The sequence below is a fragment of the Molossus molossus genome, unplaced genomic scaffold (genome assembly GCF_014108415.1).
Source record: "Molossus molossus isolate mMolMol1 unplaced genomic scaffold, mMolMol1.p scaffold_m16_p_8, whole genome shotgun sequence".
NCBI lineage: Eukaryota > Metazoa > Chordata > Mammalia > Chiroptera > Molossidae > Molossus > Molossus molossus.
This window is the reverse complement of record NW_023425402.1, coordinates 24,053,303-24,069,241: the sequence shown is the minus strand read 5'-3', so window position 1 is coordinate 24,069,241 and position 15,939 is coordinate 24,053,303. Positions and strand designations below refer to the sequence as shown.

General features: G+C 42.7%; 1 protein-coding gene across 1 annotated transcript in view; it reads right to left on the bottom strand.

The window, feature by feature from the left end:
* The window catches only part of LRRC1 (leucine rich repeat containing 1), a 127,518-nt gene extending 120,604 nt beyond the window's left edge, over nt 1-6,914 (bottom strand). Inside the window, exon 1 of the mRNA XM_036248945.1 lies at nt 6,491-6,914. Coding sequence (XP_036104838.1) covers nt 6,491-6,649 — 159 coding nt within the window. The 5' untranslated portion in view covers nt 6,650-6,914. The remainder of the gene's footprint in view (nt 1-6,490) is intronic.
* Between the last annotated feature and the right edge of the window lie 9,025 nt (nt 6,915-15,939).

The following is a 15,939-nucleotide window of genomic DNA, read 5'->3' as shown; positions in this document are numbered from 1 at the left end:
TATGCCCACAAAAAGGAGGTAAATGCTTCATACTTGGCCTCCTCCAAGGACTGATGAAGTGCCTCAGATGTCAGCATGACATGGAAGGAGCATGGTAGAGAGAGCACTGGACCAGAGAACTCCCTATGTGACCATCTTGGACAAAGCCATCCCCTGTTCATCCCACAGGTGCCGTATCCTTTCCTCTGGCCTACACCACTGCAGCAGGCTCCTGACAAGTCTCCCCAACTCCACACTTTACTGCTACCCAGAATTATATTTCTAAAACAGAGATCGAACTGTACTGCACCTCAGCTTACACACCATCCAGGGCCGCCACTGCCTACAGAACAGGGTTCCTCTCCTTGGCAAAATTCCCAACCACTCAGACACCCCTCATTCTAGCCACCTGGAAAGGGATGGTTTGGGCAACAGTGACATGCTTTTTCCTGCTTTCAGTCTAGTGTGACTGTCACCACCTCTAAAGCCTTCCCTCAGCTCCCCAGAGAATGTGAGACATCTCAAAGCCACCAAGGCTCCCTCCCTAGCAGGTCACACTGCCACGCCTCCTGGCCCCCAGGTGGGCTCCCGGGGCCTGAATGCACACGCAGAGCTGGAATCAAATGCTCACTCCAGACCTGACCTTGACCAAGTTTCTTTCTTTCTTTTTTTTTTTGCCTTTTAATTTTTATTAATATTTTTAAAATTACATTTACATTCAATACTATTTTGTATTAGTTTCAGGTATAGAGCATACTGGTTAGACAATCATATACTTTACAAAGTGTTCCCCCTGATATTTCCAGTACCCAACTGGCATCATACATAGTTATTACAATATCACTGACTATATTTCCTATGCTGTACTTGACCAAGTTTCTTATACAAGCCTCTTGAATAACTTTCTTAAGTTTCAGTTTCTGCATTTGCAAAAGTGAAATTATAATGGCTAAAGCAAATTATTATTCAGTTTAAGGGAAATAATTTATGTAGAGCACTAAATACAATGTTTGGAGTTCAGTAAAATCTCAATAAGTGGTGGCTATTACAATTATTATTACTATATAGCAGATACTCATAAAAGGTTTCTTAATCGAAGACACTCTAAGTTTACAACTTCTCTAGGTCTGTTTCCTCGCCTGTAAAGTGTAGGGGGAAGGAGAGGAGGGGGGGGCAGGGGTGAAGGAGGAAAAGAGGAAGGGGGATTGTATCAACACATGAAAGAACCAGAAAACAATTAAGTGCTAACCTGTGTAATAACAACAGTGTATCTCAGAAATGAGAACTGTTTCCCTAAGTTGAGAAATGTGTGGATCACCACTATAAAGGGAAAGTACTCTCTTGGACTCCCTTCCTCCTAAGCTTTGCAGTAAATTATTTTTATTACAATGTTATTTAAGTATGTCCAAATATAAAACTAGGTATGCTATGCTTAACTCTTATAAAACTATAAGGTGAAGCAATTAAAAAATCTGGTAAAAACCAATAAAAGATAACTCAACATTCATTTACCATGACAGATGACGGTGATGCAATTTCACAGACTTGGCTTGGCTGCTCACGTTGTATGAAACACAACACCTCAGAGCAGGTTCCCTGAAACTCTGCCTGCCTGCACCACCGTGCGCTCTGTGACCCCTTCAGCTAGTCCTCACCATTCTCTGATGAACTGCCATGAAAGCTCTGTTCATGCAACTTCCAGCCACTGTCCGATCCAACCGCGTGATTTCTGCAGTAAGTCCACCTCTGTTCTCCCCCCCTTCACTCCAGACAATCAAAGCAGTGCTCATTCAAACATAGGCACTGCCGCCTTATGGTACTTCTTCACTTGTAAAGTCATCTAGATATTATAGAACCTATGATTTTTTAAAATTATGATTTTAAAAAATATTAAAAATTTAATTTTGGTTTTAAAAAAAATAACTTGCCAACTCCCAGGAATAGGAGTCTTCAAACTCCAGTTCAAGAAAAATGTTTTATGATAAAAGTGTCTTCACAGCATCCAGAAAGAGCTTAGACAACTTAGACCTAACTATGAGGGCTTTGAAGGTATGCTCTCTGCAGTCCCAGAAGAACCCTATAAAGTGGGCACTGCTCCCACACATGAGGACACAGAGGCCTGAAGGACGCATCCAAGTGGTGGCGCTGCACATGGACTCATTCCAGCACCCGGCGCTCTGCTCCTCACGACAAGCCCTAGGAGCCTCGGCAGAAGAGGACCAGCAATGGACAGCAGGATCCAGGGAAAAGCAGCCAGGTAGGACTGAGAGAGGAAAAATGGCATTTTGAAGAAAAAAAAATGACAGGAATTAGTGACCAGATGAATGGAGAGAAGGTAAATCCATGAAACTGGGAGACTGGGAGAACAGCGGTCCCATCCTTCAGAAGTGAAACTGGTGGGGAAAGAAGCCAAGTCAGAAGACAAGGCATGGCGGGTTTAAGACTAAAGGGACTATTCCAGGTGGGCATAGATATGCTCTTAACAGATCACAGCTGAAGATGCTGATGTCACATTCACAATTTTTTAAATATAAGGAGGTCACCCGGCCAGTGTGGCTCAATGGCTAAGCGTCAACCCATGCATCAAGAGGTCGCCAGTTTGATTCCTGGTCAGGGCACATGCCCAGGTTGTGGGCCTGGATCCCCAGCTGGGGGCATGCAGGATATGCAGGATGCGGCCAATCAATGTTCTCTCTCTCTCTCTCTCTCTCTCTCTCTCTCTCTCTATCCCACTTCCTCTCTTTCTAAAATCAATAAAGAAAAAGAAAAAAAAATTTAAATAAATAAGATATAAGGAGGTCCAAGTCTCCAGCACAGAAGAGATAGAGAACAAAAACTGACAAGACAAGACCTCTGAATTCTGACTTTGTGTCATTACTAATTTCATTAGATTGGTGCGCAGAAGTCAGACTGTAGGAAGGGGAATTATGATGGCTAAGAAACAGGGACAGCCTACCCATGACACCATGTAAGGACTCATTTGTGCAACAAGCATGTGAGCACCCACTATGTACCAGGTACTGTCCTAGATCCACCATGAACACAGCATCCCTGTTCTTATGGAGCATATGTTCTAGTTGGGGAGATAGACAAAGTAAGCAAGTACAGAGTCTGGAGTCAGGTTGTCATAAGTGTTCTAAGGCTGGTAAAAAATAAAGCAGGATATGAGAAAGGACAATGGGAAGGGGCTGGTGTCTGAAATAATGTCATCTAGCAATCACGGAAAGAACCCTAACTGAACTCTAAAAGGAGGCACGGAGATAAAACCAGTTTTTATGCTACAAAGGCTTGAAAGCATTCACTCAAAATATCTGCTACCTCTTAGACTAGGCACATGTACTGCTGCCAGAGAAATGACAGTAAAACACATATTTAAAGGTATTCAAGAATCAGTGCACACTGCAGGGAAAAATGATGACATCAAACACACAGAGGATGTACAGAGGGGAACTCAAGGATCTTGCAGAGAAAACAAAGGTGAGCAAAAACACGTGGGCACATCAAGGAGGTTCAAGTCTGACTCTCTGTTAATAAAGGGGTCGAGCTAGGGGAGGTGGAGAGTAGTTGGATGGGAAAAGAAAGGTGAGACTAGCATCCAACTGGGGCCAGGCTTAAGATGAGTGTTATCAACCTTCCCTACAGAAAAGCAGCACTGAGAAGCTATCACGGGGTGGAACCGCTGCTGAGGATGGCTGGTGCAGGTTCAGCAGAAGGTTAGAAGATTAGGTAAGTAGCCATCAAGTCTGATAACTGTGGTGCCTGTACCACATCTGTACTAGAGTCATCTGTCTCCCCACAAAGCTGTGCACAGCTCGTAGGAATCGTACCTTCTTTAATCTCTGTGTTCCCAGCAACTAGCAGATAACGAAGGGTCAATAAATATTTGACTGAGGCCCAGTTTTAATGACATGAGTAAAATAGGAGGGGCTAAATAACTGAGGGTACCATGCATATGAGGCCACATTCCCGGTAGGCTGGACAAAACTGTTATCATTGGTGGACACCTGTACAGTAGGGTGACCAGCGACTCTATCTAACCAGCTGGAAAGACCTGAAAAAGTCACTTCATTTCTGAGTCTCAATCTGTACAATGAGGGGGTTGGAGCAAATCAGAGGTTGCAGACCTTTCAGTGGAGAGGAGATGCTTTTCATTAAGCTGAAGCCTGGAGAGTGTATGTATCTTTGCTGTTGAAGTAGGGGGTACAGGATTTTCCTTTGGCTGTGCTTCCAAACAAATTAGAGAGAGAATATAAAGCCATATGGCCACTACCACAAGAACCTTGGAGGTTTGTCAGCAAGAAAGGCCCACTGGTGATATGGCAGGTAAGGAGATAGGGGTTGGGGGAGGGAGCAGGGAGAGCACTGAGCAGTGCTAATGAGTCATTCAGATCTCAGAGGTGAAAGATCAGATGGCCCAAGGAAAGACTTGAACTGGGAATGAAATGTGTGTGTTTTCAATGTGGTTGTTCATATCTGGCTTGTACACACCCAGGCACCCAGACATACAATAAATCAAGGAGAAATAGATTTTACACCACCTAAAAACTATAAAACTAATTTAAGAACTGTAGAAGCTCCTAATTACCCATAAGCAAGACCATCTTTAGCCTTTGAAAAGCATATTGATTTACTGTTTTTACAGAGTGCCATCAGACTGTATTAGAGCTTCTCAGAAGTTTTAGGATCAGTAGAAATACCTGACATTTCCAAAACCCATAATTCCCACACCAAGCTGAACTCTCCAACATTACTGGAAAACCCACAACCTTTGCAGAAGGGAGTGAAAAGGCAATCTAGTCAAAAGGAAATGTTCCAGTTTTATAAAAGAAAATGAACAAACAAAAACACCACAAAGAGCACTGAAATATTTACTAGTTTAACAGCTTTTCACTCAATCTATAACAACTTCATTCTGAAGCCCTTGAAAAGTATTAAATTATACATTCTTTATGTCTGGCGATACAACACCTAAAATTTATTACAACTGAAGGCACTAAGTGAGCTAATGACTTTTAAGTCAAATTTAAGAAAGCTAAAGGCCAGACGAAACCAAGTGTTTGAAAGAGCCTGCAAAATAATAAATGCCTGAGGGAACTGGATGGCTTTTCTGCTTCTAAGCTAAATAAAGCTTGGGGGGCTTTACGAAGATCCTAGTGAGGATAATCCCTGTGATTACACAGAGATTCTACTCGAACCAAGGAAAATTAATCCGGGAAGAATAACAACACTTGAAATATTGAGAGAAACACAGTTCTGCTTTTTAAAACACTCTGTCAGCGCTAGAGACCATATCAGGTCATTCTAACAAGCCAGAACATTTGACTAGTATTTCTGTGGCAACGTCTTGGCTTTGTGTTAACTAAATGACAAGCAAGTTATCTGAGTTCCAACGCTCAGGCCTCCAGGTCCTCTCCTGACTCCCAGAAGCCTCCCTCCTTCCTGCACACCTTTGGATTATTGTACACTGACTTCCTGCACATCCCTGGATTTGGGATAGCTTCCTCCTTAAGGGTTACTCAAGCTAAGTTCCTGAAGCAAGCTCCAAGGTTGAAAGTTTGCAGTCCTGATCCTCCATTAAAGCACCATCAATTTGTGTCGCTTGACAAGTTCAGCCGCAGCATACTGATTAGTTTATGTAAACAACTCTGAGGAGGTAACGCATCACTGCCAGGGCAGAAGTCAGCAGGCTGACTACGGCTGCTGCGGGAGAGGCGGCTGCAGGGCTGGCCCGCGGGGCAGAGCCTCTGCTGACGCTAACCGAGGCTGCTTCCACACAACAGGTCTACGCAGGCAGGTCCAAGCAGCGAGCACCTGGGCACCTGCCCACAGCTCCCACACGCATCTTTCCTGACTCCTACCCCCACCCCTAAACCTTGGGGCCGCTCCTGGGGCTAAGGTAGGCCGGCCAAACTACAGCTCTTCCAAACACGATATACCGCGATAAGGCCCGAGCACATTCCTCGCAAGATGCCGAGATAGGTTCACTCGCGCTCTGCTCACAATCTGCAGGACCTGCCCTGGCCAAAGGGGAGGCACTACCCGGCCAGTGCTCGGGAAATGCGGGGCGAGGGGGCGGACCCCGGCAGCGGGATGCCCTGCTAAGTCCTTCCAGCAGGAAACTGCCCGAGCCACCTGGCTCCATACCTGCTGGGCAAAAGTGCCAGGTGTTAGTACCTAGAAGTGTATCTAAACTACTCATCGGGCCAGAATGTTTCCCCAAATCGCACAAGCTCTAGGGACTAATTGGAACACATCAAGTCGTTTTGTATAAAATGAAAAGAAACTTTTGCGAGGAGTAGGGGGAGGAGGGGAGTAACAGGAGAAAGAAGCAGGTGAATGCAGGTAGAGGTGGTTCCTGCGGGATCTACCGGCCGATCTGGAGGTGGAAAGGGGGACAAATGGAGAGCGGAGGAGACAGGAGTAAACGAACGAGGAGGGGGCGAGGACTGGAGGACTGGCAGGCTCGGCCGCGCTCCCCGAGGGCGGCGCTCAGGTGAGGCCGGGCACTCACCTCGGGCAGCTCACGGAGCTGGTTGGCGTCCAGCAACAGCTCCTCCAGGCTGCGGGCGTAGCGGTAGATCTCCTCGGGGACGTAGACCAGCGAGCAGTGGCGCTTGTCGATGGTCTCCACATGACGGTTGCACCGCCACAGGGGGATGCAGTGGAACATCGCCACCCCCGCCGCCGGGTCCCGAGCCGCGGAGACCCGGGCTCTGAGCCCGCTCCGCCCGGCGGCTCCGCTCCGCCCGCTGCCCACTCCGCGCTCGTTGGCTCCTGTGCTCTCTCGCTCCTCGCGCGGACCTTCGCGGCCCGAAACGCTCCCAGGAACCTCCGGCGGGAGCCACAGCCGTGTCCCAGCGCCCCCGCCCGCCAGCCGGTGTGTCCCCTCCCACCTTCCAGTCTCGCCGCCGCCGCTGCTGCTACTGCCGCGCAGAGCTTCCTACTCGCCGCCTTCGCGCGACTGAGCATGCGCGCTAGTGGGCGCGCGCCGAGGGCGTTTCCCCGCCCGGGGATGCTCCGCTCCGGGTTTTCCCAGCGACCAGGATCCCGGGAGGGTCGTGGAACCTGCGGACCCAGGGCTCACTGTCCCCCCACTGAGAATAGGACCTGAGGAGCGTCGGGCCCCCTGAGGAAGCCAGACTGCGCAGGTGACGAGTGCAAAGAGGAGGCACGGGAGAGGCAGCCTGAGGGGAGCAGAACAACTTTGATTTTTAGTTTTAGTTAACTCGCTCTCCTCTCCTCGGGCTCGCCCCTTCCCCAAAACAACTTTCTCTTCCGGGGTCAGTCAGGACCGCCCCGGAGCGTACCTTGCGCGCAGTGGGCCCCCGAGCCCGGGATGCGGCGGGGCTCTGAGGGGTCTCCGCCGCCCTGGCTGCTGCCCTCTCGGCCACTTGCGTGCCCGCTGTTCCCAGCAGCCCCAGGGTGTGGGTCCCGCAAGGCGGCCTGGCCCTTACCGTGCCCTCTGGTCCGCGGGCACCGCCTGCAGGCTGTGCAACCTGGGAGCACATCTTCAGTTTTCATTGTTTGTGTACGTAGTAAAAGGAAATCCTCCTGCCCCACCCAAAGCAGGAGAGTGAGAGTCTGCGAGACTCTCATAGGTGGGGGTGCACCCGATCAGGAGCCCAAATATAAACGTGAGCTGACAAAGATGAGTTTCTGAGCCTGTTCTGCCTGGCCAGATGTTTGACCCCTGGCGACTCGTCTGGGCTGGTGTAGAGGGATGAGCGGTGGAGGTGGTGCAGGTCGCGCGGGGACTGCCTGGTGCGCATCCTCCATCCGGCTACTGTTGTCTGCACCAACACCTAGTCCCTTGCAAATAGTAGTTCGCAGGCCAAGAAGGAGTAGCTGGGAGGACTCTGGAGGCAATGGATAATGACGACGATCCGTTCAACACGGATTCATACCCACGAACAAGGGCCAGAACCCTGAATTGCCCCTCTGCTCCTGTAACTCTGTATCGAACTCACTACCTCGCAATAGCCAAACGGGCCCCTCCCGGAAGGGTTGCCCACCAGGTCAAAGCCAATCACTGATGGACTTGTGACTCCCCTCTCAGCCACCCCCTCACCCTCACACTTTCCTCTTGGAATGTACTCAAACGCCAGATTCCACCTGTGGCCCTGGCCACCCCCATTCCTGCCTCCAGCTGCTAAAGATAAAATCTGGAGCCACAGAATCTGCAGTGCTGCGGAAGACTGAAAGTTGAGCATGCTCAGTGGCCAAAGTAAATTTTGGTCTGAAACAAGTTTTTGCAAAGCGTATGTGGCTTCACAAACTCTTTTCTTAGTTCCAACTGTGCACAGGACAGTTTCCCCCGTACCCACCCCGCCCCCCAGGTGAGGGGCGGAGTGGACTCTTCATTTCAACTCCGCTAGGAAGGATTTGCCCTATCTACTTCACACTCTTTTTTGTTTGTGCTTGTGTGATTCCTACATTCTCAGGAAAGGCTATTTGGACTTTGAATCTTAGCCACTCTTCCTTTATTCTTGCATTCCAGAAACCCATTTTGTGCCACCTTTAGTAGAAAGCTGTGGTTCCTGAGTCTGTGTCTGCCATGGTAAGCAAGCCACTGTCTGAAAACTTTCCAACTGCTTTTAAAGGAAGGGAGGAAGGAAGCCAGACTCCCCCTTCTTAATTTTCGACTGACTTCCAGAGATGATCACACTAGTTATTTTAATAAATGCCAAATGTGTTTTAAAGATGTGGCTGGTCCTTTCAAAAATCCAAACCTCACTAAGCATTCCCCTTGTGCCTCTCCATGGTGTTTACACTTCTTTGTGTTATTACCTCAATCTCAAGAGATTGTAACCTCTTGGACACCAGAAACAGTCTAACTTGCCTCGTAGATTCCTGTAACTACCACAGTGCCGTATGCACACCATATAATCAGCAAACCTGTGTTCACTGTCTTGAAAGTCAGTGGCAGAATTCTTGACTTGCCTGGTTTCCAAGGATCTGCCAAGAATTTGAAACATTAGTCTGGTAAGAGAGAAAAAAATGAAAACACCTTGTCAACTGGAGAATAGAGAACCAATTTCTATCCTCCTGTAGAATGTTAAGATTTCCCTGTTGATATAATTTCTAGTTTCTTTCCCTTATAAAAGTGCGTTTTATATGCAATATAAACATAATTTAAAAGGCTATCTAAATCCATTCCTTTCTGGAGTAGTGCAATGCATTCTTATTTATTTATTTATTCATTTATTTATTTTTCTTTATTGATTTTAGAGAGAGATAGAAACATTGATGAGAGAGAACATCAATTGGCTGCTTCCTGCATACCCCCCACTGGGGATTTGGCCCACAACCTGGGCATGAGCCCTGACCGGGAATCGAACCAGTGACCTATTGGTACATGGATCAACACTCAGCCACTGAGCCACACTGGCCAAGCTATTCATCTTTAGTGTGAACCATTTTTCATAGCCTTTGGGGCTCAGTTTTCACAGCCTTTGGGGCCAGAGAGGTCTGGCTTTGAATTTTGGCTCTGCCACCTAATAGCTTTGTAAAATTGGACAGGCTGCTAAATTTTATAAGCCTCCATTTCATCAATCTCAAACAAGGACAATGGTCCATGGGTTGTTCGGATTAAACGAGATTTTGTAAGTAAAATGCTTAGCAGAATGTCAGACATACATTGATTCAGTCGATCAATATTCACTATGCACTGTGTTAGCCAGCCTTCTGGATGGCCCCCAACCATTCCCATCTCCTGACTGGTCTGTGTAATAAACTTTTATCTTTGTGTCTTCTAATCACTCACTTTGGGAAAACCAGATACTATGTTGAGCAGCATAATAAAGAGGTTCACATGGCAGGGAATTAAGGACTGTTGATGACAGCCAACAAGGAACAGAGTGATACCTCTTGCCAATAGCCATGTGAGTGAGTAATCTTAGAAGTCATTCCTTCAGCCCCAGTCAAGCCTTCAAATGACTGTGGCACCAGCCAATGGCTTAACTGCAACCTCATGATAGACCCTGACCCAGAATTACTCAACTAAGCTGCTCATGGATTCCTAGCCCTTAGAAATTGTGCAAAACAATGAATGTTTATTTGAAGCTGCTAAGATGTGGGGTAATTTATTACATAGCACAGATAACTAATAAATGTGAACACTGTGTACCATGCATTGTGCTAGACACAATGACCCAGATAGATCTTGCCCTCGTGAAGCTTACACTCTGAGGTTAAGAGAACAATAAATGCTAAATTAGTGTTGTTCTCTTATTAATGTTTTTGAACATCATTGTTGTCATTCATTTTTTTTAAATCGAAAGTCCAAAGATATAGCTGGTAAGATAGGAGCAGAAAGGGGATTCCGAGATTTGAACATGTGAATTTTAAAGTGAGACACTACCACCTGTCTATTAGAGTGACTAAAAAAAGATTGACAGTCTCAAGTGTTAGTTAAGATATGAAGCAACTGGAACTCATGCATTGCTAGTGAGAGTGTAAAATGGTAAAACCAGTTTCAGAAAACAATTTGGAAGTTTCTTATAAGCATACACCTACCCTGATGATCTAGTCATTCTACTCCTAGATATTTACACACACACAAATGAAAACATATGCTTATACAAAGGCTTGTCTACAAAATTGATAGCAATTTTGTGAATAATAGTCAAGAACTGGAAGCAATCCAAAGAGTTATCAAAAGATGAATGAAAAACCCTGGCTGGTGTGGCTCAGCTAATTGGGCATCCTCCGTGCATGGAAAGGCTGCCCATTTGATTCCCAGTCAGGGCACATACCCAAGTTGTGGGCTCAATCCCTGGTAGGGGGTGTGCAAGAGGCAGCCAATCCATGTTTCACTCTCACATTGATGTTTCTCTCTCTTCTTCTTCCTTCTTCTCTCTCTAAAAATCAATAAAAAAAAAACTTTTTCAAAAAAACGGTGAATGAATAAACAAAGTATACTATATCAAGACAACAGAATAGCAACAATAAAAAAGAACAAACTACTAATACATGTAACAACTAGGATGAATCTCAAAAACATTAGGCTGAGCAAAAGAAGCCAGACACAAAAGAGTATATACCATGTGATATATATATAAATTCTAGAAGATGCAAACTAATATAAAGTGTCAAAACCTAGATCAGTGGGTACCTGAAACCATGACTAGGGAGAAATGGGGGAAAGATTGTTTTGGGGTAATGAAAATGTTCTATGTCTTGATTGTGGTGGTGGTTATATGGGTATATACGTTTATTAAACTCATCAAACTATACTCTTAAAGTGGGAGCCTTTTATTATATAAAACTCTTACATAAATAAAATTAATTTTAAAAGTTAGCACATAGGCCTGGCTGGCATGGCTCAGTGGTTGAGCGTCGACCCATGCACCAAGAGGTCGCCAGTTCGATTCCCGGTCGGGGCCCATAACCAGGTCAATCCCCAGTTAGGGGCGTGCAGGAGGCAACCGGTTGATGTTCTCTCTCATCGATGTTGCTATCTCTCTCCCTCTCCCTTTCTCTCTCTCTAAAATCAATAAAGAAAAATATTTTAAAAAATAAAAATGAAAGTTAAATAGTACACAGGTAAGTGTATCCAACAGGCAGTTGTAAATTACTTCTAGGGCTAGGTCATATTGTTTTATTTGTTTATTGAGTGCCTGCTATATACCATGCACTAGATTCAGCCTTATTGGAAGAAAGGCAGTTATTAAGGAAATTATTAGAGTCATAGTATATTTTTTCTTAATCTAGAGAGGCTGATCTTTTGTGTCCTATAAAGGGTCACTTGAGTAACCCTCTGAGATAGTTATATGCAAGTCAAACAGGCAAATAAAATTCTATTATATGCAATGCTGGATACTAGGGAGAAATATGCATAAGTATCCCAAAGTCCTCTGGGAGAAGAAGCACTCTGACACCAATTTCTATTTTTCCAAACGTGAATTTAAACATATGTTCCAGAGATTATATATCCCTGCTTTAAGGGAATGACACTCAAACCATTCAAGAAACCTGAGAGCCTACACAATCTCATAGATAAATTAGTTCAAAATTCAACAAACTTTATAATAAGAACCCAAGTCACTATCCTAAAATGTCTTGATTTCTCTCTACTATTAAATTTTATCCTCCATCCTTTTTTTTTCTAGAATGTTTAGCCTATTTACATTAAATATAATCATTGATATGGGTTGAGTTTGCTATTTTAATTTATTTTCTGTTTGTACCATTCAATTTTTGTTCCTCTGCTCTTCTTTCCCACCATCTTCTGTCTATTGGCAAACTGTAGTCATTGCTCTAGGGATTTAATGCTTCATTAAATTTTCAGTTAATTTAGAGTAAATATACTAAAACATGTAAAACATAATAGCCTTGTAATTATCTAGGTCCTCTCTGGTCCTTTATTTTATTGTCTTATATGTATTACATTTATATGTGTTATAAACTCCACAACAAATGTCATAATTTTTTAAATAGTTATAGTATTTTAAAGAATAAGAAATAGTCTCATATTTACACGCATCTTCACTCTTTACAGTGTTCTTTATTCCTACTTGATTTCATTTCTCTTCACCTTCTGATGAATATATTTTGGCAGTGATTCTCTTAGTTTCTTTAATCTGAAGAGTCTTTATTTCATCTTAATTCTTTAAGGACATTTTCAGTAGATATAGAATTCTAGGTTGACAATCTTTTCTTTCAGCACTCTAAAAATGATCCATTTTCTTCTAATTTCCATTGTTTCTTATGAGAAGTTAGCAATAATTTCAAATTGGTGAAATCTTGTATATAACGTGTCATTTATTTTCTCTGACTGCTTTCAAGATTTTCTCTTTATCTTTGGATTTTAGCAATTTGATTAGTATAACTTTGTATTTATCTTGATTAGGGTGTACTGAATCTTGACTCTAAAAACATAACTTTCACCAAAGGTAGGATCTATTCACCATTAATTCCTCAAAATGTTTTGCCCCATTTTCTCTTTTTTCCTTTGATACTCCAATTTTACAGATATTAGACTTTTTGAGATTGTCCCACCTTTAGTTGAGGCTCTTCTTCCCACCCACACCCACTCCCACCCCCCACTATTGTTTTCTTCTCTCTGTTCTTCAGATGGATAATATATTTATCTAGATTCAAGTTTACTGGATCTCCTATCATCTGAGGCTACTATTAAGCCCCTATAAAATATAATTTTAGATAGTGTATTTTTTAGTTATATAATTTTCCTTTGGTTCTTTTTTATAATTTCTGTTTCTCAACTGATATTTCCTTTGTTTATTCATTGAGTATTCATTTATATACTTGATCATAATTATAATAGATGCTTTAAATTCCTTATATGCCAATTCCAACATCAGGTCATTTCAGATTTAGTCCCCTTGAGTGCCTTTTCTTTTAAGGATGGGTCACATTTTTCTGTTTCTTCATATTCCCAGTAATTTTTAATTGTATCTAGACATTTGGAATGATAGAATCTCTAGATTCGATTATATAACTCCAAAGAGTATTAATTTTTGTTTTGTTTTAGCACATAGTCAGCTTGGATGAAATCAAACTTCAAACTCTTATGTCTTCATCCATTCAGGCTGCTATAACAAAAATTCCATATACTGGGTGACTTGGAAACAACAGAAGTTTATTTCTCATAGTTCTAGAGGCTGGGAAGTCCAAGATCAAGGAACCAGTAGATTTAGTGTCAGGTGAGGACCTGTGTCCTGGTTGATAGGTGATTTTTTTTTTTTTCACTATGACCTCACACATTAGAAGGGGACAAGGGAGCTCTCTGGGGTTTCTTTTATGAGGGCACTAATCCCATTTATAAAGCTTCTACCTTCGTGACCTGATTACTTCCAAAGTCCCTACCTCCATAAATGACCTGTACTTAGAAAATTATAAGACATTGAATAAAGAAATCAAAGCCACTATGGAAAACAATATGGTGTTACCTCACAAAATTAAAAATTGAACTTCCATTTGACCCAGTGATTCCAATTCTAGGAATATACCCTAAGAAGCCTGAAACACCAATCAGAAAGAATATATGTACCCCCATGTTTGTAGCAGCACTATTTAGAATAGCTAAGATCTGGAAACAGCCCAAGTGTCCATCAGTAGACGAATGGATGAAAAAGCTGTGGTACATATACACAATGGAGTACTACGCAGCTGTAAGAAAGAAAGATCTCTTATCCTTTGAGACTACATAGAGGGACCTGGAAAGTATCATCCTAAGTGAAACAAGCCAAACAGAGAAAGACAAGGTTCATATGATCTCACTTATTTGTGGAATATAATGAACATAACAATCTGAGGAACGGGGTAGTCCCAGAGATGTGGAAGTGGAGTACAAACTGATAATCCCATAAAGGGGGGGGGGGGAGATAAACCACAGAACTTATATGCATGTATGCATGAACAGTGGACATGGACAACAAACTGGGGAAAGGGCAGGGAGGGAGGGGGAGGGGGGAATCAGTGGGGGGGAAAAGGAGAAACATCTATAACAAAAATTAATTAATAAAAAAAAATAAAGTACAATGGTTTCTTAAAGCAAAAAAAAGAAAGAAAGAAATCAAAGCAGATACAAATGAATGGAAGCATGTATTATGTACCTGGATAGGAAGAACTAACACTGTCTAAATGTCCATACTACCCAAAGCAATCTATAGATTCAATGCAATTCCCATCAAAATACTGGTAGTATTTTTCACAGAACTAGAACAAATAATGCAAAAATATACATGGAATCACAAAAGATCCCAAATAGCCACAGCAATCTTGAGAAAAAAGAAGAGTTGGAGGCATCACACTACCTAATATCAAACAAAATTACAAGGCTAGAATAATCAAAATAGAATGATGCTGGCATAAAAACAGACAGATAAATGGAACAGAATAGAGAGCCCAGAAATAAACCCACACCTGTATGGTCAAAATATAAGACAAAGAAGGCAAGAACATACAATGCGGTAAAAGCAGTCTATTCAACAAATGGTGTTGGGGAAATTGAACAGACACGTGCAAAAAATAAAAATAAACCACTTTCTTAATACTATATACAAGAATAAACTCAAAATGGATTAAAGACTTAAATATAAGACTCAAAACCATAAAACTCTGAGAAGAAAACATAGGCAGTAAAATCTCTGACATTTCTATTAGCGATATTTTTTTTCTGACACATCTCCTAGAGCAAAACAATAAATTATAAATAGGACTACATCAAACTAAAAAGTTTTTGCACAGCAAAGAAAACCATCAACAAAACAAAAAGACAACTTACTGAATGGGAGAAGATATTTATCAATAAGACACTTGATAAGGGGTTAATATCCAAAATTTATAAGGAACTCATACAACTCAACACTAAAAAAAAAAATCGATTAAAAAATAGTCAGAGCACCTGAGTAAACACTTTTCCAAAGAGCACATACAGATGTCCAATAGACATATGAAAAGATGCTCAACATCACTAATCGTCAGAAAAAAGGCAAATTAAAACCACATTGAAATATCACCTCACACCTGTCAGAATGGCTACCTTCAATAAATTCACAAACAATAAGTGTTGGCGGGGATGTGGAGAAAAGGTAACCATTGTGTACTATTGGTGGGAATGCCAATTAGTGCAGCCACTATGGAAAACAGTATAAAGGGTCTTCAAAAAATTAAAAATGGAATTGATTTATGGCCCAGCAATTCTACTTCTGGGTATACAGCTGAAGAAACCTGAAACACTAATTAGAATGTGTGCATTCCTATGTTTATTGCTGTGTTATTTACAATAGTCAAGCTTTGGGGGTAACCTGTGTGCCCATCAATAGATAAATGGATAAAAAAGTGGTGGTACATATATACAATGAAATACTACTCAGCCATAAAAAAGAACAAAATCTTATCATTTGTGACAGCATGGATGGACCTAGAGAGTATTATGCTAAGTGAAATAAGCCAAACAGAGAAAGACAAATATCATATGATTTTGCTTATATGTGA